We start from the raw sequence: 24,030 nt of genomic DNA, 5'->3' as shown, positions 1-24,030 counted from the left end.
GGGGGGATACACTTTTAAGTCACTTGCACATCAACATAAAGTTTGAAAGGAAAAAGATGGCTCAGTGGATTTTCATAATATCATAACTCGCCATTCAATTTGTCTTTTCACATCAACACCCTTTTCATGACAGAAAACGTCTTCTCTTTATTTGCACTCATCACTCCATCTTTTTTTTTTGATCAAAATGATCCTTGGATTTCATTTTTAGGTTCATGCCTTTTTTTTTTTTAACTCCCTGGGTGTTGTGAGTTATTCCTCCAAAGTGGCTCCCCTGAAACACATTATTGGATTAGAGTGTGATTGAATGGACAGCTTCGTCTCCAGAGACATGGACGCATCTGATGACTTTCATTTATATTTTCGGCCAGGAGGATCGACTTGTTAAATGTTTTCAACAAACCATTCTTACTTATCTGGCTTCTTTTTTTTTTTTTTCGTCTTTTGCCTTCATCCACCTCTCTCCTCCTCCTGTTCAACATCACACAATCCCCTCCTATCCCAATCCAGCGCTCCCTCCCTCTACTCCTCCACACCCCCCTTTATCTCACCCTCCCTCTCTCTTGCTCCCCTTCATCTCACCTCCAGCCAGCCTCCTCCTCCTCTTCCTCCTCCTAGAGCGCACAGCATCCACTTTCTCTTTCTACCTCTCTTCACTTGTCTTGCAGTCTCTTTCTCCTTCTCTCCGTCCTCCACTTGGCTTAGCGGCTTTGCAGGCTCGCTGCTCTCCGTGCACCCGCTGAGGACTCAGAGGCACTCAGGACTAAGTCTCGGTCATTGCAGGTAAGTGTGACTGTTGATCATTTTGGGATTTTGGGGGGGGGGGGAGACGGGCTGAGCAAAAGAGAGAAGGGGAGAAAGTCAAAGGGAATGATGTTGGGGTAGATTTGCAAAGTACAGAATAGAAAAGAAAAAGACTTAAAAGACAAGCGACGGTGATGATGATGAGGTAATGAGTTAATGAAAAGTCAAAATGAAGGTAGGGGACACCACTGAAGGCAGTCAAAAGAAATTAAACAAGCCAAGCAATAGCAGCATGTGACAAAATAATGACAACATAAAAAAAATAAATCAAATTGACGGCTCTGAGCAAAAAGATAAATTCCCAATATGATAACAGGATTGTAGCATATTCGCAACGGAGCCAAATTCTCATTCACAAACTGGAGTTGGAAACTGGCGATGGTGATTGGTTCTCTGAAAGCTGTGAGTCACTGTGTGTGTGTGTGCGCATGTGTGTGTGAATCCTTTACATTCCTGTGCGAGTGCTGCTGAGTCTTCTGAGCAGACGCTTGAATGATTTTTTTTTTTTTGCACACTACACATGGCCTGTGGTGCCATTTGTATTGTTAATGATGATGATGACGAGAAAGTGACACATTTTGACAAAACACATTTTGGTGTGTTTGGTGCAGCTCAATGTAACATTTAGTGATGTTTTTTTTCTCTCCAGATATAAGCTTTTTTGTCTCCTTAAATCTTTCTCACCTTTTGCATCCGTCGGTGCATTGTCGTATTCATCAGTCGGCCCTCGGACAAAATCTGCCCTTCATTATGAACAGCTGTGTCCTGAAGGGCAAAGATACTTTAGATAAGTTCTCAGGTGGATTATAATGACTATCAAGAGAGAGGATGAGAGTGATGCACAAGTCGCAATAGATTAACATAAAAAAAAAAAAAAGTGTGGATTTCAAGTTATACTGCGTTGCGGTGCAAAAAAATTGATTTTTCAAAGAATGTTTGATGTTGAATGTTTGATAATATATAGCATATGTCTAGCGCTACGTACAAACTCTGGGTGGAGATTTATTTCTTTTTGTTGTCGGGTGCAGTTAGAAATGGGCGTCTGCGCTGTTGTGGGAGTGAACACAGCCGACTTGATTCCTGGACAATCAAAGTGGCTCTAATTCCCGTTAAATTCAGCGCAGGTGAGGGGCGTGGTCTACATGGCGGGAGAAATTGACTTGCCCGTTATACACCAATTTATAGGGAACATTTATAAGGTATGTAAATGTTGATAAAAATAGTAATAAAGACATCAATTAATTGAAATCACGCCGTGGTTCCCTTAAATTCACTATAAAATCACATTTCAAAATCTACGCCACAACTTAGACCTGCTTTTTACGTGTAGTGTACTTGCTGTCACCAAAATGTCAGCCAAATTAAAAAATACGGTAAATTAGCCACGGCATGAAAATGAAGATACGAATATGATCCACGGAAATAGTAGTATAATAGTAAAACAACAAAAATAGATATGTGACTTTTCATAATAAGAATTTATGAATATTGTTGCCCACATTAAAATCCACTGCAACAGCATAAACTCATGTCAGATGAGATCCCAACACACCACTGCCTCACCTACAACCATCCACACATTGCACCGCCCCCCCCCCCTTGCTTCTTTGCCCAATCATTGTCTTTTAAAGTCACACAGCCTAAAGCCTATTACCACTTCCCCATTAGATACCAGTGAGGTGGAATAGATGTTAACATGCCCACACTTGATTTCCTGGGGAAGTCTGTAATTTAACAAGCTCCGTGGAGTGTGAAATGTCACATGTGATATAAAGCTCCTGGGGAGGAGGGCTCCCTTGGTGATAGGAAGACACGAAGAGGGACAGTGCAGTGGAGAGAGTTAAAAACAGGTGTGGAATGGTGCCATGCAGGTGCGACTGCTGCTGTTCTCGTTGTCCCTGAGGAGTGTCGCCGCAAGTCGGCTTGAAATTTGACCTGTGTCAGAGGCCCAGGTGTTTAGGTTTCCGCTGAAGTTATTTTGACTATACGTGCCTGGCCTGATCCAATTAAAGGCTCTGACTGACAGCAGAGAGCTGACAGGGGAGTGTTGCTGGATTGTGATTTGATATAGGATCTGTCACCTGTCCTGTTTGCCCCTGACATCACTTTGGTGTTTCATACACTATTACATTGTAATAACATGTTGTAATAACATGTTGTAATAACATGTTGTGAGTGGATACTGGAGCAAGGGCAAACAATGGTGACAATGCAAATTGGGAGAATGCTACATGTCAGTACCTGCATTCATATCACCAACACCCGGAACATTTTTTTTTTTTATTGACCTCTGTTCAAAAATAGTTATCTAGCATTAAAATAAATAAAACGCTTCTGGCGAGCATACGTCACACGACTTAGAAAAATAGATAAAAGAAAGTTCCAGCAGAATTCCAACAATAGTTGCAAGCAAGCAGCAGAGCAAATTGCGCGATACGCTTTAAGACCACCTTGTCGCTACGCTTTCTCGGCCATTTCGCCTGAATAATTAAAACAACGCTGGCAACCGCGGAACAGAGGTCGCCTTGAGAGAATTTGCATCTGCGCTGATTTTGTCGCGAAAAGTACAATTAACCTCGCGTTCGGGGCACTTGTTAAAGGACGTTAATTAAAACGAGATGATAAGAGAATAAAGTGGAAGACAATGTATTTTTTTTTTTTTTTTTTGCTGAGGTGATGGAAACTGAATTTAGCATATGGCGCTGTCTTATAATTGCATTTGGACGCTTTGCTCTTACTTTTTGGGGTGAACAGCTGGTCACAAACATGAAAGGACGGTCACGATAAACTGCTGATCTCCAACTGTAATCTAACTGGCACACACTGGATCATTTTATACTCTAAGCAACCCAAGCATTGATATTTTGCTCTGGGTGGTCTTTGCCAAGGTCACAGACAGACATTTTCTGAGGCAGATGGCATGTGGAAAAGCTTTGACAGACCCGCTGATATGCAGCTTAATCAGTGAAAAATGCGCCTGACATGACCAGTTTGGGATTTACAATTGTGTGTGCTGGTAGAACAAGTCATCGGCAGCCAAACGAAGAAGGAATTATGAGACAAAAATGATGTGATGGGAAGGCAGAATGTTTTCAGATGGACTTGTCGTGTAATATGGATTGGAATGTGAGGTCTCAGGTGTTATTACCAAATTGCACCGCCTGCATTGCTTCATGTCTCACCTGTACAAGGCATATCCAGCAGATGGCGCTATTTTTTTTTTATCTTATTCTGTAAGTCTATAGCAGTCATTGTGCCAAGGGAAATTATCCAATTTTATTAAATTGGTCTGAAAAGTACTTACCACAAATAAATGGGCAGTATTCCTGTTCAGTTTAATCTGGAAGTGGAGTTCCGGAATAAAAACTGCAGTTGCTTCCAAAAACATCAGCGACAAGAGGTCCAAAAGTTGATGCTAACTTTAGAGTGACACCAAGGTTAGCCGAGCACAAAGCGACTCAACTCATTTCTAATTAGAAAAGCCACGACCTCTTAAATGAGATCATTAGCAAAGCCACGGTCAGATGGGAACAAAGTGCGAGTAAAAATGGATTGAGACTTTTCTCAATTTGGAGCCCGCTCTTTCCTTGAAGGGAAGTAAAATTAAAGACGATGAGGATGTGACCTATTTTGTTAAGGCCACTTAAAGCCTTCATCACTTGGGAATACAATCCTTTTATTTTTAGAGCTACAGTATGTTTTAATGGTTAAAAAGCATCAATGATAGGTTAAGCGGTTAGTTGGCCAAAAAAAAAAAAAATGAAATCAGCATTTGCAGGTCTGACTGTGCATATTATTAAAATGGAGATTACAGAACACCATAATTGGCAGCCGGCTATAAAACGTATAAAACTTTAAAAGACGTCTTAAAAAATATACAAGCACTTCAATATGTACAAATGGCAACATAGGAAGATCATCACATAAAGTCGCAGGGCATTCCCTTTATCGTCTGAAAAGTCAACGTTGTAAGAATTGGGAAAAGGAAATGATGTGACCTGCGATGAAAAAGCACAGCAAACGAAAACTAACGCGAAGAAACGAACTGTCAACCGTCAAACAGAATTGCATAATCACCCGACAGTGCGAATGGCAGCTAATCGCAATAGCCGAGATTAAGACCAAACCAGCGAAACGAGCATTCGGCGTCAACAATTTCCTCCCAACCTCGGCCACATCCTGCTCGCGCAGCGTCGTCCTTTCTCCGCTTTCATCTGACCTTCATTCCTTAACACGTCATTTCATTTAATCCATAATCCATATCAAATCAAGCGGCACCTCTCCGAATTGCCAGCTCATCGACTCGCCGCTGCTGATCGCAGTCTGGGAGAATAAAGTTGAAATCATTTTTGACTACTATGCTGTGAAAAGTTCTTTGAGTTGTTTTGGTGGATTTTTTTTTTTTTATTTTGAGGTTTTTTTTCCATCATATCACTTTCAAAAACGGTATTGCAAGAAGCAACAAAAAAGGTAAAAGGAAAACAGTTAATAGTTTGGTGCAAGTTGAAATGAGGTCTCACCATTTGCCTTCTTGACTTATAAACGATGATTAATAGTTGGGAGTATACTTTACACCAAAACTTTGGTTGCACTCCGGCTTTTTAGGCATTCACACTTCTCGGTGTCCCGGTATTTGAATTTATTTTAAGTCACTCTTCAGAGGCTCCGCCATCTCTGCTGGAATTCTGGTCATGACTGTTATGCAAAAATAAAAAAAAAATAAAAAAAAAAGTTTGTGTGATGTGTCTAAATAGTTGAGATAAAAAGGAATACTTTGATCATGCCAAATTCTGATCAGCGATCAAAGGCAGTTGGATCAAAGAAAGCAAAAGTTTTAGATGTCGATGACGCTGATATGCTTTTGCACTTTTTCACCTTCCCTCTCGTGGGTTGTCTTTTCAGAAGCAGCAGAAACTACGATGCCAAACAATTCATTTAGCTACTTTATGACTTTGTTGTCTTTGTAATTCTGGCAAATTTGAAGATTTGCTGAATTGGGCCGAGTAAAGCGCTAATATGAAGAAAGCAACAAGGATTGCCCTCAACCTACGGCCAAAATTCTAATATTTGTTGCATGAAATCAAATTACTTGCCAACAGTCAATTCCGTTTTTTCCGTAGTAGTTCGTAGTTAACTGAAACAACATCTTATGTTCATAAAACAAACTAAAACTAACTATAATTACAGTAAAATTGTCATTTGTTCATTCATATATTCCCTTAGCCTCCAGGGTTTATTTCAAATGTTTATTTTGGTATTGCTGTATGTCCGGACAGAAGAAGGAAGCTCAAAAAGGAAGAAACTCGCAACCGTCAAATACAACACGTTTAAAAACTAAAACTAATGCAAAATGTAACTAAAACAAAAAGAGAGAAAAAATAAAAACTAACCAATCCGCTCTAAAAGCAAAAAAAAATAAATAAATAAAAATAAATGAAAAAAATTAAAGTAAAAGTAAAAACGAAATAAAAACGAATTCTCATATCCGATATCATCTATTTAATATGAATTGTTTGGTTTTGTTGTTTGGAAAAATAGCACATCTGAGATGCTCCTGAAGACGAAAAAGGCAACATTGAATGCTATTATATTGCATTTTTTGTCACACATTGATGGTCGCTATAATTGCGAAGCGCCCAGGTACCAATTGCCCCGCCCCCCTGACAGACTTTTATGGTTACTCCGAAGTGACTTTGTGCGTGTGTATATGCATGGCGCTATTCACAGTTTTACCCCGGGGGCCATAACTCACTTCCAGTGTCTGCGTCTTTTGTCGCTTTATGAATGGCCGCGCATCTAAGTGAATGTGACTATGGAGCTCCTGACCCCCTTGCCGCTGCCCGCTTTCCATCCTCTTTCCCTCGCTTTGTAAGAAGGCCGCCAACAGGCCCGGGGCGAGTCCCGAGCGCCAGCGCGGACCGAGGCTCTGACTGAACACGGGATCGTGTTGTGTATGCCGCTGTCGGGGTGCGTGTCTTTGTGTATGAGCTTTGCCGCGGCTCAAACTGCTTTCTGCTGCGAGGTCAGCGCTCGTATAGCCGGCGCACATTCACGGACGCTTGGCAGCGTTACAGGAGATGGGTGCGGCGAGGGTGTCATCTGCTGCTGCTGACCGGGCATCACTGGTGGCGTTTGAGATACAAGGCAACACATTCTACATCCAATTGCTTTGATGTGAGGGTTGGCTCTGTTCAGTCATGCGCGAACGGCTGCACATGAGCTAACAGCATAGCACTATAAATGTTAAAGGAGCAAAGTGAGTCACGGTAAGTAGACACTTGCTGTGCTAGTCCGTGTCGACATACAGACAGTCCCAAACAATCATTTATCAATACATGCAGTACTTGTGTAGGGATGCACGAAATTGTAGGAACCTGAACGGCGGCGAGTTGAGCGCTGACCTCCAACATGGTTGAACTGTTGTGAAAAAAGAAAATGGCACAGGGAGGTGCAATGTTGTTATGTTAGCAGGTCACCCATAGGATTGTGTTCAGTCATGGGAATTTTCCTTTTTTTTTTTTTTTAAATTGTATTTTTTATTATATATAAAAAAAAAAAAGCTGTGGAAAAAAAAATTATTTTAAATGAAAGTAAACTAAAGCAGTTCAGTCGTGGGAATTTTCCTTTTTTTTTTTTTTTTTAAATTGTATTTTTTATTATATATAAAAAAAAAAAAGCTGTGGAAAAAAAATAATTTTAAATGAAAGTGAACTATAGCAGTTCAGTTGTGGGAATTTTCCTTTTTTTTTTTTTTTTTTAAATTGTATTTTTTATTATATATATAAAAAAAAAAAGAAAGCTGTGGAAAAAAAATAATTTTAAATGAAAGTGAACTAAAGCAGTTCAGTCGTGGGAATTTTCCTTTTTTTTTTTTAATTATATTTTTTATTATATTTTTTAAAAAAGCTGTGGAAAAAAAAAAACTATTTTAAATGAAAGTGAACTAAAGCAGTTCAGTTGTGGGAATTTTCCTTTTTTTTTTTAAATTATATTTTTTATTATATTGAAAAAAAAAAAGCTGTGGAAAAAAAACATTTATTTTAAATGAAAGTGAACTAAAGCATCACAACAATAAATATGTCTTTGACACACCCCATTATATAGAAAATAAAACATGAACAGTGTTTATTTAATTAATTTTTTTTAAACTTCGGCGGGCCGAATTGACACGTTTAACGGGCCGCATGTGGCCCCCGGGCCATAGTTTGCCCACACCTGACGTAGACGAACATAAAATAGGAAGGAATGATTATGCACTGTGCAGTTCCAGTCTATATGTATCAAATTTAATATTAATGACTATGACAATATTTACAAAGTGCCCCCGCCGTTTCTCTGATTGAACGCACGCTGTGCGCTCCATCTGCAAGTATGTAGATTGAGCTCGGAATTTATGACGGGTTTGTCTACTTAAAGAGTTGAAGCAAATGATTATGAGAGAACAACATACGTGAATGATATAAAATTCAAAACTTATTATTAATTATCAAAAATAATAACCCACCTCGGTGACCGTTTTTATTTTGTGGATACAGGGATGAAAGATCGTCTTTCTTTCTGTTGCATATTAAAAAAAAAATTACATACTCCAAAATTAAATGCAGCATTACTTTTTCGTTCCGCTGAAAGGTTCTGATTAGCTGATTAAAAAAAAAAAGAAATGGGTCAATTTTCCAAGGCTTGAGTAGCCTTTAGTTTACTGTTTGCCATTATTTCTTTTAACAGAATCGACCTCAACCACTTCAAAGTTTTCCAAAGCCTCTCACGCGCATCATGTCAAGAATCTAAAACCTTCTAAACTGTGACTTGAACAAGCCCTCCCTCCATTCAATATCTCGCCTCACCCGCCCCAGATGTGATCCAGAATACAAATAGTGTTTTTCTTACTTTATTTGGGTGGGCGGGAGGCCTGATGGGCGAATGTTGTCCAGCGTCTGTAATAAGGTGATGAAGCTGCTCCATTCACAAAACGACAAGAGGACAAAGAGGCTGAAATCGAAATATGATGAGAAACGGAGAAGGCAGTGGATGGTGAATGTGAAGAGGAAAGGACAAATGAATAAAAGGGACAAAAAGAAAAAAAGATATTTAGAGTCATGTTCTTTTGATAAGACTCGCAGGGTATTTATTTGAAAAATAAGGTGGCTTATTTGTTCAAAAAAAAACCACAAAAAAAACCTGAAAAAAAAAATACAAATTTAATTAAAATAATATTCATTCAACTTGAGCGGTTCAAGAAAAACAGCTGCAATGGAGACATTAAAGACTCTCACGTATGGCACTTTAATTTTTTTTTTTTTTTTTGGGGGGAGAGACCTTTTTTTTTTTAAAGCAGCAAATATGTTATCCCGCAAGCCTAACTGGACTCCATCACTGAGGCGGAAAAAAAACAAAAAAAAAAACAAGGCCCTTGCATCACACCGCGAGGCAGAGAGGCATGACGAAGACTGCAGCATTTTCAGATGAGGGCGGCGCGCACACACTTGAACACGCGTACTGCACTGCAGCTTAAAGGGATCACCCGGCTGGGATGCTCCGTTTTTCACTAACAAGCTCACGTTATGTATTTTTTTTTTTATTTCCAATCCGGAAAATGATATTAGCTTGCATTTTCAATGTTATCAAATTGTTTTGTAGAAATCAGTAAATATGTATTCTCAAAATGCTTCTTTCTAGTCAGCAGTGTAGCCACGCCCCTTTTTCATTCTTCTCTTTGGTGGGAGTCATGGGAGGAACGGGACAATATTTGTCCATTCAAAGTCATTGCTAATAATTTCCCAATTAATAATAAAAAAAAATAATAATAATAATCAATCGGCACCAAAATGGCGGACTGATGAGGATGAAGAAATGAGCAGCTAATACGCATTTTGATTCAAAATAAAGATTTTCTTTTTTTTTTAATTGTCAAGATATGAACACTTTCTGGAAGGCTTTTCTGAATTGTTCATCGGTTATGATATATTAAATAAAAATTTACAAGAGTTAGCTTGACTTACTTTTTTCCCCCAGAAAGTCCAACTTTGAAATTTGTCATAGTTATAAATTTACATTCGTTTTTAATGCTTATTTTCCTCATCTCTAAGAGATATTATTTCTCTCAACTTTGAAAAGTTGAGAATTGTCGTGTTAAGTGGAGCAAACATTGAGTGTGGATGACATGAAAACCATGCCAAGCAGTCCATCCTTGCGTGCCGTGTTAATCGTTTTGCATTAGGAAATTGCTTCTTTTTTTTAAATTTTTTTTTTTTAGCCTCGCTGTTTGTGATTATTTTGGCAGAAAACAGCCCTTCGGGGATGTTTTTGTCTTGCAAAGTTAAAGACTACAACAGGAGAAGCGAGCCCGCCCCGCGGATCTTCGGGAAGAGGTCAAAGTCAAGCGCATCATTTAGACGACCTCAATTCTGTTGATTCAGCAAAGTGCAAAGAACGGCGCCGAAGAGTGGAGCCACCCGTTGCAGTCGACGCTCGCTGGGCTTGCTCAGATCAAATTCGATTGAATTGGCGAAGAGATGCTAGGTGGTCGCTAGCCTTGCACATTGATACGGCTTTCGCCGCACACAGCATATTCTAAACAGAGCGTCGTTTTTTTTTTTTTTTTGCTTGGCAGCCTGCGTATTGTGCGCAGCCTACTGTGGCCAAATTGATTCCAGAGGTCATCCTCAAGGTCATGGGTTAGACAGTCAAAAGATTCCGATTTGGTTTCGCTACCGTGCCAAGGTTGTGCTACATACATCACAAATGGTGCTTTCACACCGAGAGTTTGCTGAATCAGCGCAAGGTTTGGGGACATTTGGTCGGGTGAGTGATTCTGCGGACTTGTGAGTGTCATTGAGAATTTTTTCTTTTTGACAAACCGAAACTTTGGTAGCCGTTTGTGCATGCCAACATTGAGTCATCGGGTCAGTTCTCTGAAGTTGAGTCAATTTACCCTGCGTTTGCAAAAAAATGAACTTTGATTTCAAATTGCGTTACAAATATTTCCGATTTCTCATTTTTCTCTAATATTGCGTGAAATAATTCTTACATATCAACAACATCAGGAAAATGGGATTTTTTTTTAATGTCACCAATCATGTGAAAAATCAAACAAGCAGCCGTAACAAAAAAAAAAAAAAAAAAAAAAGGATGTGCTGTCAAGCGATTAAATCGTTAGCTAGTTAATGAGAATATATTAAGTTAATATTTTTAACTTCATCAAAAAAATTAAAATTAATCTCCGGAGTTAACGGTTTAATCTTTTGAATTATATATAAATAAGATAAAATATTTGACTTCGTTATAAAAATTTAAATTAATCTCCAGAGTAAACGGTTTAATTTTTAAAATTATATATATATATATATATTTTTTTTTTTAAATATGAGGACAAGTGCTCTCCCTTGCAGTTCAATGATTAAATAAAATAAAATATGAGTAACAGGATGGTGCAGTGCAGCCACAGAACCATTCCTACCTCCGCGCTCACTTTGTGTCTGCTCTGTTGAAGAAGCTCGTTGCACATCAACACAAGGCGGATATTGACGAAGTAAATCTCATTGTCTTACAATAAACAATGGAAGCCTCATAAAGTCTCGGGGTAAAATTACGAGAGCCAAACACTTTGAGAACAATTCATGTTGATGTCTGTTTAGCGCTTAATGTGAATTTAATCACTTGGAGGGAGACAGGAGACAACGCAGCAGAGTGTGCAAGAGCAGCCAGCGGAGAAAGTGATGGCTTGAGGTGTGAAGTGAAATATTTGTGAGGGTGCGTGCGCACTAATGAGAACATTTGCACTGGAAAGTGGACTTTGTATGGATCGTTTTCTTTGCAAGATGCCGCATTAGTTGCAGATTGATAACGCTATTGTCCGACAAAGTGACCACAGACGAACCTTCGCCGACAAAACATGACAGATTGTCTCCCGGGAAAGAGAGGTGGGAAAAAATGTGGTTGGTTGGAGGCTTAACTATCTGTCTCGGTGTCCTGCTGCGGTCATCATTCAATGCACTGCACCTGGGCTATAAGAGCCCGTCTGCAACTGCCAAATGATCCCATTGGAGGGTGGAGGGAAGCCGCAATGGAGAAAGGAAGATAAGAGAGAGCTGAAAGAGGGAGAGAGCGGGAGAATTAACAGAAAATATTGAATCAAGGATTTAGAAGCAAGGGAATAGGGGATCCGAAATGTGCCGGGGGAGGGCATTGATGAGATCACATGAATGTGTTTAGCGAACAATAAACGAGCGTGTGAAATTAACGGATGGAGAGCTGCAGAAGACAAAGAGTGGGGCGGTTTGAAGCCAGCGAGTAGTTGGATGCAGAGGCGGCGAGATAGATGAGAGCGTTAATTTGGGTTGCAAGGAGATGGGAGACGAGCTCGGCCACAGCCAAATGGGTGAAATGAAATTACAAGTAAAAACAATTACAGACAACGGAGACGGGGGGGAGAGATGATACTAGAAATAAAATAGGGGCAAAATAAGGTCCTCAAAAGTCCAAACGTTAGCGATGATTGGTTGTTATCTGAGCCCCGAGCAACTGTGATGCCAATTTCAGTCGACAGAAGTAACAAAATGGCTGCCCCCTGACATGGATCTAAATTTTTTCAATTTTACTGCTTAACTGCAAATCCAAATGACGTGTTTCGACGCGTGGGGCTGCTTTATCGTAAAAAAAATGTTTTGTTTGACTTCCCCTTTAAGGGATTGCCAAATAATCGAGTGCACGTGCATCGATTCTGCAAAATCCAGTAGCAGAAGCGACTTGAGATGCAAAGACGCACCGGCCACAAATAGTGAGGTCCAATTTTGTCTCATCTCACCTGAATGGAGAATGGCAAGTTGACAAAATGGAGGAGGAAAACAACCAAGACCTTGATGAAAGAGATGGGCGGCAGCCAACTAAGAGAAATCAAGATGAGCCTTTCTCTTGGCAAGAAAAGAGGAAACACAGTGATCACCTCGACCGAGAAAGAAGAGAAGCAAGGGGGGGGGGGGAGAAGATGGGATGATATGAAAGAAAGGAATGAAAGAGCGCAAAATGAGAAAATGAATAAGGCAAAAAAAAAAGGCTCGGTTCCATCTGTCAGAAAGAAAATTGAAAATTCCTGCTCATAGGAAGGCAGCCTCTGGCCTGTTTGTGGTTGACGACAAACATGTTTTCTGGCGTGTCGTGTGAATACTGTACTTTTGGGAATTGCGCATTTCGTCTATCTAAAATGAGCCTCCAGAGCTGGGATTAAAAACGGCCCGGGAATTGAATGCAAATCACATTTGGATCACCATATGGACTCTGCGTGGAGTTTGCATGTTCTCCTCGAGGCTACTCCTTCCACATTCTCCAAACGGGCTTATTTTCAATTTTGGATTCCTCCAAAATTGGAATATTTGTTGGTCAAGATAGTCCGTGATTGTGATTTTTAGATATCATCCCATTAGACAATTCACCTCTCTGGTCACTTTTTTCTTTCCAACTCACTTCCACCTGTCCAGTATTACTTGCCATGCCAACAATATATATGCCTTTGAAAAAGCACAATATTTATCAAATAAAACATTAACAAGGTTTATTCATTTAATTTTTTTTCAAGTTCGGCGGGCCGGATTAAAACGTTTAACGGGCCACATGTGGCCCCAGGGCCGTAGTTTGCCCACGCCTGGTCAAGAGGCTGCCTTTCGCAAATGATAAGGCCCAAGTAGCGGTGCCATTCTCGTGTTGGCGATCTGGAGAAGGTCACAGAGGTCAACGCAAGGAATATTTCTCGGTTACGATGATCGCACCAGTGAATGAGCGTGGGTAGCGTGTACTGAGTAATGTGTAAGCGTGCCGAAGGGTGACTGGGCTACAGAAGCCGAGAGAGTCACATTAACTCAGGCATAGTTCTCGCCAAACTAAGCAAACAAGCGTGAGAGGATGAGGAAGAAACGGAAAGCGATGAAGTGAAATTAAAACCAAGCGGTGGTTAGATGCTCGCCTCAAAGGAGCCCGGACTGAATTTGTGACTTCTTCATGACAGTAAACCAGAAATCATAACTTAAATCTTAACTTTTAAAAGCTTCCTGACATCCACCACTCATGTTATGCATGTTTGGGGTGAAAGGATTGGTCACATTTTTACATAATCCGGACAAGATACATTGCCATAATTGGGGAGTTAGAGGTGGAACGATTATTGATTAATCGATAACTAATCGATTAACAAATTAACCCAAAATTATTTTTGACAATCGATTCAGCCGACTGATTGTTTCTGTTACCTCGAATTGAGACATTTGCGAACATCTTTTACAGCGGGGAAACAATATCATTATTTTTGTGTTATGGACCAAACATGTAAATAATAAGTCATTAACATTTGACGATTTTCTTCTCTACAAATTTGGAATAAAGGGAGGGAAATAAGAACAATTGATGATTAATCGATTATTTAAAAAAAAAACAGTTGCAGACCTAAGGAGCATTAAAGCACTGCTTTAAAAAAAGTATGTTGATCATTTATTATTGTCTTAAAAAACAAAACAAATAAATAAATAAATAATTAGCAACAGCGAGAAAGAAAAACAAAGTTACCTTTGCACAGGGAATAAAAACATGACTTTTCAAAGCTACTTTTCAATTACTGCTGCAATCTTGCAAGCTAATGAAAAAAAACACAAAAAAAAACATCTAACAGGCAGAACTGCCCATTTGGGCTCAATTTGCCCTCATTCACAGGACCGCAAAGCAATTCAGTGTCCCACAGTCAAATACGGATTTGATCCCGGATTTTAATCAACTCCCCGAGAATGCTCGTGATTGGCTTGCTGATGCCTGCAATTCGCAGCAGCTTCTATTTTTCTCAGGTTGCTTAACGTCCTACAGTTCACTGTTGGAGCCCCCCCGAGTCAAAATGAGATGAGTACACAGAGGTGCCTAAGAAAAATATTATCTCGGTGCACGCATTAAAAAAAAAACCTCTGAAAGTGATTAAATAAAAGCGAATATGATGATCTTTTCCGCGGGGCTGCCGCTAGTTGTATCCGCCTATTAAATTGTTTAAACAGCGCACACATGCGCAAGCCTTATTTCATTTTAATTAATCTAATTGATTGATGATATCCGCCGTTCCTTTCGGCTTTGCGCGCAACCGAGAATCCTTCCCCTGGCTGCGTTCGGGAATAAAGCGGAAATTACATAAAGATGTAATACAGCTGGAACACGGTGAACTGCTTAATAAGCGTTAATGAAGCCATCAATAAACGGAAAAATAAACTGCGCATAAAGGGCACATTTGCAGGAGTCGAGTGCACGAGGTGCTCTCGCCTTGATTTTGTTTTGGTACTAATGCATTTGTTGTTTGAGGTCGGAACAACTTTCTCCTTGATTCCTAATCGCATGACAACAAGTCACTGCCGCCTCTGAGTGACCGCATGGAGGTCATCAAGCTAATAGTAAGTAAGTACGTTTCGCAAAACAGTTCCTTCATGTAGCGAAATAAAAATAATTCGATCACCTTGTAAAAGACATTTTTACTGAGTGCAAAAAAACTCTTTTTCAAATAAGTCATAAACTAGAATTCTATTTATTTAAATTCTGCAATCACCCCCCCTGACCGTGTCTAATCACGTTTGATATTGAGAAATGCTAAGGAGACAACTGATGACAGCCCAGCCGCGAAAAAGTTGGATAACTGACCCGAGTGACCTTGTCAGCGCATTCTACATCTCGCCATCTAAATTAAAGCCAACAAATCCTCTGTTCACCTGCGCAGCCTTGCGCGCGTCTCAGCAGACTTGTGTCTGTCAAGACGTCGTCACTCGGTGTGCACAAAGGTCACTCAGCGTGTCGGTCTTCGCAATGTCTGAGAGAGCCTTTTGATATTACTTTCGAAATCGGTGATACGCATTTGAGGATAAGTGCTGAAAAGGTGTGCAAAGCCGATTGTTGCGATGTAGCCTCTAATTGTTTTTCACCATTTTACTTTTCCGGATTTTTATTTATTTTTTTGCTCGTGACACAATTTGGTGTCCGACATGACTCCCTTCTCCACTTTGGTGCGCATTAGCGATGCAACGTGCATTTTGCTAGCTATATCCACATGGATGTGGATTGGGGCGTTTTGCGCAGGGGTGGCCACTTTAGAGCGCCTCGTTGCCAGCTATGAGTACATGCAAGACCTGGGGAGGAAAGTGGGAGGAGTTCTTTTAAAGACAGACTTAATGGTCAGCATGTGGACTGGGGCTTCAAACTGGCATGGCCAATTTAGAGCGCCTCGTTGTCACATTGTGGAAAAGCCCTACGACGGCATGCCCGGTCGGATATATCTCAGCAAGCGGAGGCTTTCGACAGATATATTGCGTAGACATAATTAAAATGCTAGACGAAGTTGCGTTGTTTGTTTTCCACATTGTAGGAGTGATAATTCAACACTTGAGCGAGGCACGCATCACTGCATTCAGCGGCGACGTCTAAGTGTTGACGACGACATGATTTGATTTAACATGATATAAGTGACGACTTTTTTAATCATTCAATTTTGGCAGCGTTATCAACGATGCTATTCCATTTGGTGAGTATGATTTGGAATTTTCACATTATGGGAATTTTATAACAATGAAAAAAAGAATTTTTAAATGTAAATTATTTTAGAAGATCCATTATGACTAGTTGACACAAAAAAAGAACTCTTGCTAACTTGGCTTGTACGTTCGTCCAGTTTTTTTTTAGTCACCTAAGTAATACTAGATAACTATTCCTATATAAGGTTAAGTGTCGTTTGTTTTCTTGACATCCCTCCACATTTTACTCCCTCGCCCGAACACCACACTTTGCTCGACATTCTCCACAGTTTGCAAATGAAGACATTAACAAGTCAATTAGTGGAAATTAGAAGACAGGCTCGACTGTTCGTCCCCGATTGTTTATGTGACTAAAAATAGCCGCGGTGATAAATTGCTTGACCACTAAGCAGGCCCCAGCAGACAATGGCCACACGTTTTCACGGAGCGTTTGTGATACTCACATTAGTATGCCAATCAGCGCTGAATGAACACCCATTTTCATTTGAAACAACCTGCATGGGAGTCCCATAAGTAATCACACAAAGTATAACCTTTACGATGATGGAGACGCCGACATAATCAAACAATGTGTAGCAGTAGGACAAGTGGGGCTCAAATTAGGATGTTGTTAATCTACAAAGCGATTCTGTTGATTAAGTATGTGATGTTGTCATTGATGTGGAAATCCAAAGAGGCCATGAAAGGCGTCCCCTTGTCTTTCGTGGCTTCCCCTGATAGTTCCCCTTGTACGACGACAGTCTCCCAAGCTTTTGAGCGAGACCACACCTCATTGCTTATGTAGATTTGCCTTATTTTTTTCCCCTCATCACCCCTCGTCTCCTCGCTCGCCCTCATCTCGCATTCCACGGCGGAATCGAACGTTGACCCCCGCGCCTCCAACCGCGCCGTCTCTCCCTTTCTACTTCCCTCATCGACGTCAACTCCCTCTGCTTTTAATCTCTTCTCTGTCATTTCCTTTTTAATATTCCGTCTTTCATTATCATCATCCCAGAATTACCTGTCAGTACTTTATCCCGCCGTTGCCTCGGCACACGGATGGGAGAGGCACAACCCCTGCTGGCCTTTTTGCTGCAATGATGAGATGGCAACCTGCATTTCATTTGGACGAATGTGCCAATAAAATGGTTGGACATTTGAAAGAATATCTTAACTAGAGGTAGCAGATGGTAGCGGGACAGGTGGAGTGATAACAGGATTATATGGTGACAAATATTTCACAGTCAATTTGATCCAGGTGGACAATAGACAGGTCAGTATTATAGAATTAAAATTCTGCATTTAAAAAAAGTATATCTATACTCTCTGGATGTGCAAAAATCACTGTAAACGTACATAGTACTTACTCTGAAATTCCTCGACTGCTAAGTAGCGCGAATTTGCTGGGTTTAAGGGGATGAAAGTGGCTAAAAGTAATTCCTAGTATGGAACGGTCCCTTTGTTTGTTGCGGATGGACGCTTATTTTGGGGACAGAGGACGAGAAGTTTTTTTTTTTTTGAAAGGTCGGACTAAGCAAGGACAGAAGTCCGTCCCTGAAATCGTTTTTCATGTGTGTTCCTTGCAGTAACATTGTACTCACAAGCAGAGTCTGCCCTCTAGTGGTTCAACACATGTACTGACGAAATGAACGACTGGCCACATAGTTGGAAAATCATTTTGTTGAACAACTTTTAAGATGTATAATGTACGTAAAAACTGAATCATGAACAACTAGAGAATAAACATTGGTGTATCCTCACAATTCTAGACAGGGCATATTCTTGATAATAACTTGCAGAAAACTTTGAGAAGTTGTTCAGTATAACAATTCATGACATGTACACCAAGATTCTAGCGCATACAAATTCTTTCCTGCCAATAAAATGTGTTTACAACCTTCATGCATCAGCACACACAGTCACCTTTAAACCTTTTATTGGTCTTTTGAGCAAAAGGTCAGTCGAAAAATATGATGTTTGTACTAAAAAGTCCTTACTCTTACCTTCTCATATTATCATTCATACTCATCCATAAATCAAAAATGTTACCAAGAGAAAGCTTCAATTAAAAGTGTAAAGAAATGAGACAAAGCTCGATTAAAGGCAGAGCGTTGGTGGGTTGCTGCTACTTGGGGGGGGTTATCATCTCAGAGGGGGATTAGAGGACAGAGAGGTCCCTCGGGTGGGCGGAGTGAGGAAATGAGGTGAAGAAATCGAATAGCTGCAAGGAAGACGGTTGCAAAAGGGGGAGGAAGGGCGAAACAAGGATGGGCATAACTAAACAAGACTGGCTGATGAGGAAAGTGCAAACGTTTGATGATCGTTAAAAGCGATGGTTAATTAGCGAGGGTGGAGACATAAAAATCACACAATCAGTGACCACACCTTAAAGTGGACTGAAACGGCAAATCCCTCGAAATTTGGTCATCATTCTCAGTTATGTTTTAATACCTGAAATGTATGTCAACTTGTTAAATGAATCATATCTGAAATCACATAAATTCAAGACATTTTTATTTGATTTCTCACAGTGTGTACATGACAGTAAAGTAATAAATCATATAAATTAGTGAACAGTGAAGAGTAAATTTCTTCTATTTTTAACACACTGCTAAATTTGAATGATAAAAAAAATTAATAGATAAATCAGGCCATACAAAGTGCGCTGAATGTGCTCAAAGCGAACTCCGCTCAACTGCAAACCGGTCAATCAAGAATTGTTGCGACAAACTTGAAAAATGGATGCCACTTCGTCTAGCATCGGTCTTATATCGACATCAAAATAAATGTTTGAGCCGCCAAAATATATCCACTTAAAGCCTCAGGTGGCTCGAATATATTCAACTGGGGTGCCACAGGGCACTCTACCGGGCACTCTAAAACTTCAATACCAGCACAAAGCCCCTCACCAAAAGCTGTCTGACACATCGAAAACAGTTTCATTCCATATCCCCGTGACTGAGTTGCTACTACAAAGTTGTCCGTCTTTGTTTCTGTTTTCTGCAAATATCTTAAAATAGGCTCATCAAAATAAAAGCGCACTTCCTGAACTGGCTCCTCCGTCGAATGAGATCAAATTTCGATAGCGAGACAGCATCTCGACCAGGTAATTACTTCCCGATAGCGAGCGTTTGCTTGCAAAATGAGAAGCGGTGGTGTCCCAGGGCTTACTCGTGATTTATTTCAAGGTCACATTTTAATTACACCTAATGAGATTGCGCTCTAACAGCTGTGCTCCGGGGTAACCAAACTTTGTCAAAATGCTGATTAAATCAAACTTGTTGATTCACCCATGAGAAGTCATCTATGAATGTATGACTGAATACAGGTTTAATAAATAAAAGTCGATGGAAATGGTAATGTTGCACGCGCTCGTGCATGTATTCCATCATGAATATTCACTGAAAGAGGAATACTTCAATAATTAAAGTTAATGAAATGGACGCTCATTACGAAATATTTATGACTTTTTTTTTTTTTTTACACAGCTTACAATGAGCGATTCAAATAATCTGCATGTTTAATTTGTTTGCTAATATTACGTGCAAATACGGCAAGTGGTCCCGGCACTCGCGTTGCTTTCATTATGTTTGTTTTGTAAATGAATGGCATGAATGTGAGATTTTATTGGACTGTAAATCATAGGAGGAGGAGGAGAATGGGTGTCACATGGGAGGAGAGCATGAGGATATTATTACGAGGATAAAAGTTTTTCATATTCTGCTTTTAAGATTTATTGCAGGGTCAACAACAAGCACCTTTTGGTTTTATTGCTTTGACTTCTGACGAATTAACTTTCTTTTATTTTAGCCACTTCATGCTTAATGACATCATTGTTTTTTTTTTTGTTTTTTTTTTTTTTTTCAAAATCCATACGATTGCTCAGTCCCCACGTGGGCCTGTTATTTTTTTGAACAATGTAAAGTCAAGAAAATGATTTGCTTTATTTAATTTTTCCACACATCAAAGGTAAGATAAAATGAGATGCAGTCCAGCAGGGAAAAAAACTGCACACACACGCACACACGTCGCTGCCAGGATGAAGTTATCGTGCACTGTAACTGCCAGAGACAGCAGTGATAATCGCCACACGACCCCCAGGCCTCTACACTTCTATTATCCAATCCACTCATTTTTTTTCCTGTCGGTACCTGTGTTTCTGTTCTCCCTTTCAACATCACTCTGAATTACTTTGATTGGTGAGCCACAATGGGTTCTAAAACTTGACAGAGGAGCAGACGGATGGAGTGTTTTGGTAACCTCACCTCATTGGAGAAAAAAAAAATAAAAAATTAAACGAAAGTGAACAAAAGCATTACAACAAAATATCTGTCTTTGACACACCACAGTATTTAGAAAATAAAACATTAAAAAGGTTTATTCATTTAATTTTTTTCAAGTTCGTCGGGCCGGATTAAAACATTTAACGGGCCGCATGTGGCCCCCGGGCCATAGTTTGCCCACGCCTGGTCCACAGGGACACATCCAAGGTTCTTTTCGTTTCCTAACATACAACTACTTTCGACTCATTGTATAAATGATTCTTTCAAATGTCAGAAAATGTATAAATGCCTTGTTTTAAGTCGATCCCATTAGTTTCGTGCAAAGAAACTCAACAGCTGGACCAGAATGGCTCCTTATGCAGTCCTATTACTGTAAATAAATAACAATTGACTTCACCCAGTTCCGCTGAGAGCTCAGTGGTTATCTCCCTGAGTCAATCTTAACCCTCTTCATTTCAGAGTAAATTGTTTCTTCCGTTCCCCCCGGCCCGCGCCGCAGACACCTTTGTGCTGTAGGTCACAAACGGAGGCTCTGCTGGTAATAACAAAAGATGGAACGTGTGGCCACACAAGTTAAGTACTGTTCACTATTGATCCGTGTGCGCAAGCCTGTGCAACCCAAGTAGATAACACTACAGTGCTCAAGAAGCTCATATATCACCCGCTGTGATAAAAATGGAGGAAAACCACAAAGCACGTCAAGATGGAGGTCACCTTCATAATCTAAATGCGGATCTTTCACGAGAAAATTTTTGTGTTAACTTTTGGACAATTTATCGAAATTCTACTGTGTCAAAAAAGCGACCATTCAGGCAAGAATAAGGGAATAGGTCTCTTCAATATTGACGGTACAATTAACTCGTTTACTGCCATTGACGGCTAAGGACGTCAAAGATCCATTTTCTTTTCATTTTTTTTTTTTTTTTTTTTTTTGCTGCACGGGAGAGATGGAAAACAGGCAGGACAGTGGAACAAAAGGAACAGGATTGAAAATCTCTGCAGGAGAGCTCCCATCACTCTGTTCACAAAAGTGTAAACAAACAAATAAATAAATAAATAAATGCCACCACAGTTGTATTGATTGCATGTGTCCAGAAAAAGAAGAAACACTGCAAGCTGCCGACAGCCGAGTGAAGGCTGAAGACATTTCTGTCTACTTGTAGAGTATCCTCATGTTCAAGCTTATTATGGCGAGGGCATCAGTCAAAGTCACAAGAGGGTGACACCTTCATAAAGGCTGATAAGGGTTTTGTCATGTGGAGTAAAATAGCCAAAATACTGTCACAGTGCTTTTACAGGGAATACAGTGGGTATAGGAAAATCTATAGTGCTCTAATCAAATTGCAGGTGTTTGTGAAAAAAACAAAATAAATAAATAAATAAAGTAATTTCTGAAATTTTCCCACCAGTAATGCGACCTACAACTTGCACAACTTAATTGATTTTTTTTTTAGAGGGAAAGTAAATATGATAGCACAAGTGCAGTAGTGCAACCGATGATACTGCTGAGCTTCACCAAATATGCATTTTGAATTAAGGTCAAAAAGTCCAAAATCATTGTTTCAAAATTTTGAAAAAGGACATTTGAAATTAATCTCCCAAACGCATGTGTTATAGTCCCATGAAACCAAACTGTGTTTTGGGGGTGTTTGTTTGAAGGTGTGCAGACTTATGCAAATGCATTATCTCACTTGTTTTGTTTTTCTTTTGGTCTGGACTAATACAAGGTTATAGGTCACATTAATGATGTAAAGTGTTTTTTTTAATGAATTTGTAATTTTTTGTTTGGGACCAAACTCTTAATTTGAACAGGGGTGTGTAGACTTTTTATACAGCCGTTGAAGTAAAAGGGGGCTTTTATGTCATCTGAACTGGGATAGTGAAGTCTCATTTAGTATTTGAGAGACAGCTGAAGACTCAGATGGTCTGTTCAGTCCCTGCTGACTTGGCCTCCGGCCCTCCGCCCTGCTTTCATCTGCAGCAGCTCTATGAAAACGCACAAATAAAATGTTATACTCGTGTATAAGGTGCTGGCTGCCATCTGTGATTCTTCCCTTGACTGCTTCATTCTACTTGATATTTCGACAAACCGCATCTCAAAGCTAGTCCACATTTAATTGCGTTGCTCTATATGTATCGCTACAGCTGTCGCTAATTCATTCCATCGCTCATCACCTCTCATCTCACATGTTCTGGTTTCCGGATGCGTTCCAACAGCGACACATGTGTAATACATGAGTAATACATGTGTAATACATGAGTAATACACCTTGATTTTAACCCTGTCCCCTCTTCTGTCAACTCTTGCCTCCTTTTCTCATTTTCCAACAGCCAAAATGGCGATGAACACCATCCTCAACGCTGACAACATCAAAAAAGCACTAGATGCATTTGCAGGTAAGTTTGGAGGCCTTTGGAGGCGTAGAGTGGTTCTTCAAGTTAGTAATGACATGAACTGTCTGTGCATCAATTTGTTCGTGTGCGCAGTGGCCGACTCTTTTGACCATAAGAAGTTTTTTGACATGATCGGCCTGAAGAACAAGTCTTGTGACGATGTGAAGAAGGTCTTCACGGTGCTGGACGCCGACAACAGTGGCTATATTGAAGAGGAGGAGCTCAAGTAAGAGAAACATCAACAGTGACGCTGAACATGCCACAAATAAAGAAAAAAATAAATAAATAACGTTTTCAATCTGGACAGATTTGTCTTGAAGGGCTTTGCCAAAGATGGCAGGGACCTGACAGATAAGGAAACCAAAACATTTTTACAAGCAGCCGACAAGGATGGAGACGGCAAGATTGGAGTTGAAGGTAAACAACGTCGAATGCATTTTTAGATATTGGTGATGCGAAAGGACGTTATGAAAATGACACTGATTATTTCTCTTCTAGAGTTTACCACCCTTGTGAAAGAATAGGCACCTGTGAAGACTGACCCTAAAAAAAACTTCCAGATCATCACTGCGTCCGAACCCCGTGGCCGCCATCCTATTGACTGCACAATAAACGTTCAAAACCCAAACACACACACACACACACACACACACACGCGCACACGGACACACTTACATAATGCCCTGCAGCCACATGCATTCATCCCATCTCATCCTTTTTTTTTTTCTATCAACTATTCTTGTTTGCGCTTATGTATAGATAATAAAAACATGCCTGCAGGACTAGACCTTGCATTATAAAGCAAAGTAGATATGTGAAGAGATAATAAGCGAGACCTATTTTCCCTCGGTGCTTCACCCCCCTTTATTTATCTTTATCATTTTAATTTTCGCCTCCCCCTCCCCCAAAATCAACATTCTATTCATCTGTCCATCCATCCGTCCAGTAATGAGATGTATTATTGTCATGCCATAAGAAGAAAGCGGTTAAGCTGTGAATGAAAATAAATAAATAAAATGAACACAATGTGA

The 24,030-nt window shown here is 40.0% G+C and overlaps 2 protein-coding genes across 5 annotated transcripts in view; one reads left to right on the top strand and one right to left on the bottom strand.

Moving 5' to 3' along the window:
• Positions 1-571: 571 nt before the first annotated feature.
• pvalb6 (parvalbumin 6) lies at positions 572-24,030 on the top strand. Its single transcript, XM_088316172.1, has 5 exons — positions 572-783; positions 22,937-23,002; positions 23,093-23,225; positions 23,307-23,416; positions 23,498-24,030. Exons 2-5 carry the CDS (start codon positions 22,942-22,944, stop codon positions 23,521-23,523), a joined length of 330 nt encoding a protein of 109 aa, XP_088172298.1. The 5' UTR covers positions 572-783; positions 22,937-22,941; the 3' UTR covers positions 23,524-24,030.
• Positions 575-24,030, bottom strand: part of baiap2l2a (BAR/IMD domain containing adaptor protein 2 like 2a) — a 39,749-nt gene continuing 16,293 nt past the window's right edge. For all 4 annotated transcript variants that reach the window (XM_088316167.1, XM_088316165.1, XM_088316166.1 and 1 more), the window contains 4 exons: positions 8,692-8,793; positions 7,179-7,221; positions 1,489-1,569; positions 575-834 (listed from right to left, as the gene is read on the bottom strand). In XM_088316167.1, the coding sequence (XP_088172293.1) occupies positions 775-834; positions 1,489-1,569; positions 7,179-7,221; positions 8,692-8,793 (286 nt within the window). In that variant the 3' untranslated portion in view covers positions 575-774. The remainder of the gene's footprint in view (positions 835-1,488; positions 1,570-7,178; positions 7,222-8,691; positions 8,794-24,030) is intronic.

The sequence above is a fragment of the Idiotropiscis lumnitzeri genome, chromosome 15, assembly GCF_059441095.1.
Source record: "Idiotropiscis lumnitzeri isolate Australia: NSW breed Sydney's pygmy pipehorse chromosome 15, RoL_Ilum_1.0, whole genome shotgun sequence".
Classification (NCBI taxonomy): domain Eukaryota; kingdom Metazoa; phylum Chordata; class Actinopteri; order Syngnathiformes; family Syngnathidae; genus Idiotropiscis; species Idiotropiscis lumnitzeri.
The sequence above is the reverse complement of the archived record's forward strand: the minus strand, read 5'-3'. Positions and strand labels throughout refer to the sequence as shown.